At 44.6% G+C, this 3,724-nt stretch overlaps 3 protein-coding genes across 6 annotated transcripts in view; all 3 read left to right on the forward strand.

The window, feature by feature from the left end:
- The window catches only part of LOC109546830, a 320,780-nt gene that overhangs the window by 105,670 nt on the left and 211,386 nt on the right, over nucleotides 1-3,724 (forward strand). The window lies entirely within an intron of this gene.
- On the forward strand, nucleotides 233-2,413 carry LOC109543769 (serine/arginine repetitive matrix protein 2; the record flags this gene model as incomplete). Of its 2 annotated transcripts, none has more annotated exon segments than XM_048666027.1 (10): nucleotides 233-394; nucleotides 447-554; nucleotides 631-730; nucleotides 785-934; nucleotides 988-1,073; nucleotides 1,132-1,477; nucleotides 1,530-1,723; nucleotides 1,779-1,962; nucleotides 2,024-2,179; nucleotides 2,231-2,413. In XM_048666027.1, coding segments are annotated over 10 exon segments (1,598 nt in total), but the record flags the coding sequence as incomplete, so codon positions are not given.
- LOC125504274 lies at nucleotides 2,288-2,981 on the forward strand. The gene is made up of 2 exons (XM_048666029.1): nucleotides 2,288-2,612; nucleotides 2,665-2,981. Exons 1-2 carry the CDS (start codon nucleotides 2,574-2,576, stop codon nucleotides 2,968-2,970), a joined length of 345 nt encoding a protein of 114 aa, XP_048521986.1. The 5' UTR covers nucleotides 2,288-2,573; the 3' UTR covers nucleotides 2,971-2,981.

The following is a 3,724-nucleotide window of genomic DNA, read 5'->3' on the forward strand; positions in this document are numbered from 1 at the left end:
GTCGCAGGATACCCTCTAGGTGATAGTTCTTGATTACTTTTTGATAAATAATTCGTTCTTATTGCGAAATAGAAGCACTATTTATCAATCTGTAACAAAAGACGTGAGGAAATTCTGCCTTTTTTAAAGACAACAATTTTTGAGGCGAAATACCCAAAAAGAAGTTTGTAAAAAAGGTAAGTTTGTTGCTGTTGACGCTTATTGGGTTTTCACTTTGGCGATTTCCTTCCAGCTGCATATGCAGGGCTGCCTGCTGACTTCAGCCGGCTGGACCCGAACATGCAGAGCTACATACACCACCTCGCTTGGGGCCATTTCGTGGAACAGCACAAACAGGTGCAGGACACGCAGCAGCCAGCAGCCAGCGCTGATAACAATTCCTATGCACAAATCGGTAATCTGCCCGACGCTGCAGCGAAAGCCAATTTAACTTGTTTGTCTCTTAGTGTCGAACCTCAACAAGGACAACGTGAACCCGTATAGTGCTAATGTGCCGCTCTTGCCGCCCATCGAGCCCGCCAAAGAGGAACCGAAAAACACCGCGGAAAATGAAGGTATTAAACACTTACAAATAGAGCTAATTGCAATCAGAGCGCTGCAGTAAGTGTAAACGTGCCGAATAACTTCTAGTAACAAAAGGTTTGCTGTCATTGGCCGCTGCTTACGGATCAGGCTCAGACAGCGACACTTCCGGCTCGGAATCGGACGAAGAGAGCGCAGAAGCCTGCAGGTAACAAACACGAATCAGTGGAAAAGCCAGATAATCATTGGGACGCTCTTTCAGCATGCCGCCAACCGATATGCAGACGGTGATTGATAAAATGGCCGAATACGTTTCGAAAAACGGCGAGCAGTTCGAGGCAATCATCAAGCAAAAACAGGACCATCGATTTGTCTTCTTAAACAATGACCACAAGTATCATCGCTATTACAAGTACAATTTCCCATTGGTTCTGAATGGGCAAAAGTAACTCGAAACTGTTCCAGATCCAAGCTGGAATCCTTAAGCAACAAAGCGAAAGCGCCCCAACTGAAAAATCCCGCCCCAAAGCCGAAACAGAAAAAACCCATCGGTGAGTCGATTTCCTAGCCGGTTCAGGTTCCCGATTGTTCACTGGGACTGTTTTTCAGCCCCTGTGAGCTTCTCGATAAAGAAGCCCAAGGAAGAGCCTTCAAAGGAAATAAAAAGCGCACTACCAGTCGAAGACTCATCTGAGGAAGACTCCTGCACTGACACAGGCCCTAAGAGTCCTTCAGAGCGGTTGAAGCTCAATAATAACACGTGCAGTACGACTAAGGAACCGGCCAACCCAAAAACGATTTACAACATCGGCCAAACTCTTCCATCGCAAGTGGAACCGGACAAAGAAGAGACGCAGGCAACATCAGTGGAAGATCTAACGGCTAGTCCCCCCAACCCGCCAAAGCCCCCAAGTTCTACACCAAAGCGTTCGAGAACCCCCAAAAAGCGATCGAGGTATGCTGTTTGTTGTCTGCTCTAACTGTTGGCTGGATCAAGTCTGAATTAGGTCTAGAACCAGCTCTCCAGTGCCGCTGAAAAGGGCCAAGTCTCGATCGAAGACCCCCAGCACCAAGCCAAGGACCAAGAAGAAGTCGCCTGCAATTGATATGTTCGAGACTGAAGAGGCCAAGAAGACAAATGGGGGCTTGGATGATGATCCGATTTTGGAATTGATCGACTTGGAGAACGACGACCGAACTGGTATGTGTCTCCCAGGTGATTGTCCCTGGAACCATTCACATCTCCACTGTTTCAGCTAAAGAAAAGGCTGAAGACGCCAAAGCGCGCCAGTTGGAACGCAAGCGGAAAGCGGCAATGTTTCTCAAGCTGAAATCGGTCGCATCCTCTAGCAGAAGAACGCACACGTCCAAACGTCGGGCCTCTTCCACTTCACCAGTGAACAGCAGAAGGAACTCTGCAGACAGCATTATATCCATTCGGTACTAACTTCGACGTCTATTTCGTCATGACTTCTCATAGTTCATGATGTGACTGTTCTAGGTCGAGAAGTAGGACGCGAGAACGGAGCTCAACAAAGCCAAGTCGTCGATCCAGAGAGCGCAGAAAAGAGGACAAAAAGCACAAAAAAAGTCGCGCCAAGGACAGAAGTCGCAGCAACGAATCAAGCCGCAAAAGGAGGGACAAGAAGAAAAAGAGGTGGGTGGTACCTGTGGGTGTGAACAGCTGGTGCTTTACAGTCCTTTGCAGGAAACGGTCGAAATCCAGAAAGAAGTCCAGGAAACACAAGCGCTCCAGATCTCCAGTCAGGCGAAGCAGGAGCAGCTCCGTTAAATCACACATATCTATTAATAGTTCCTGAACTGGTTTCGTCACCGACGTTCTGATTAAATGTAAATAAAAGTTGACGAATTAAAAAACCTTCTACACACATGAACTGTTTGCTGTCCTTTGAAGACCCGCCACTGGCAATATTGCTGCAAGCATAAAAACTGCAACAAATATTGCTTATTAGGCGATTTTCCGGGCAAACAATCGCGATGGGCTCTTGATGAACTCATTTTGAGCGTAACTTGTTCCAAGGCACAACGCAATGGGCGGCTTTGTGCTCTGTTCCTTCATAGCAGCAATGGTAAGCGTTTAAACAACTCTGGACATTGTACTAGGGAACAATTAAATTTTAGCTAATGGCTATTGCAAGTGCTGATATAGCAACGAACAGCATTGGCCGGAAGTCGAACAGTTTTGCCAAAACAAATCCTGCCACCATCATCGACTCGCTGAGGAAGCAAATCCAGTACAAGGAGCAGGAATTGGAGCGGGCTGAACGAGTCAACAAGAATTTCGAAAAAATGTTGGAACTCGTCAACATTTTGGGCCAGGTGGACACGTTCTTAACAGACCGGACTAGGTCTTTGGTGAAGAAGTTGGCCGTACTTACGGAAGACAGCGACGACATTATTGTGGCTAAAGCATCCAATAAAATGTAATTTTTAGCAGAGCAACGGTCTATCGTTTATCCCCTAGGCAAAAAATCGCATTAAATTTTTGTTGGGTTGCAGTAACAATCCAACTACAGTAAATTCCGCTTATAATGAACCCGGTTATAGTGAACTTTCGGTTAAAACGAACTTTTTTCCTTTAATTGAAACGTCGTCCACAAAGACCAACGTATTTTTTACTGGTTATAACGAACTTCCGGATATAACGATCACTTTTTAGGATAGTTGTATATTCACTTTCCGTTTATAACGAACTTCCACGCTCAGCAACACCAATCCTGCGGTGTTGTTTGTATTAGTGAGAGCGAGAGACAGGCAGTAACTTGTTGTTTTTTGCTGCGTTATGTATGTAAACCGTTTTAGAACGGAAAAACAAAAACGCAAAGCTTTTTCACTAAATGAAGAGTACGAGATTATTAACAAAATAAAAAGTGGAGTAAAGAGCGACATTTGTAAGGAATTAGCACTTGGAAAGTCTACTGTTGCAACAATATGGAAAAACAAAGAAAACATTTTATCAGCGTATGACAAAACAAATGTTAGATATAGGAAGTTGAAATTATCTGCACATAAAAATGTTGACAAGGGACTATTAAGTGGTCTACTCAAAAAAGACAAGAAAACGTTCCCATAAGTGGCAGTGTTTTGCAAGAAAATGCTAGTGAAATGGGGAGTAAAATGAAAAACAAAGAGTTTGCTTGTTCTAAAAGTTGGGAAGAGCGTTTCAAGAAGAGGCATAATA

Source organism: Dendroctonus ponderosae, unplaced genomic scaffold, assembly GCF_020466585.1.
Source record: "Dendroctonus ponderosae isolate FM_Combo_2020 unplaced genomic scaffold, Dpon_F_20191213v2 Dpon_F_20191213_4, whole genome shotgun sequence".
Classification (NCBI taxonomy): domain Eukaryota; kingdom Metazoa; phylum Arthropoda; class Insecta; order Coleoptera; family Curculionidae; genus Dendroctonus; species Dendroctonus ponderosae.

Bases quoted from the DNA above. Each gene is read 5' to 3' on its own strand.
- LOC125504274 (XM_048666029.1), top strand. From the start codon at position 2,574: ATGGGCGGCTTTGTGCTCTGTTCCTTCATAGCAGCAATG. The intron at 2,613-2,664 runs GTAAGCGTTTAA...ATTAAATTTTAG, and splicing joins GTTCCTTCATAGCAGCAATG to CTAATGGCTATTGCAAGTGC.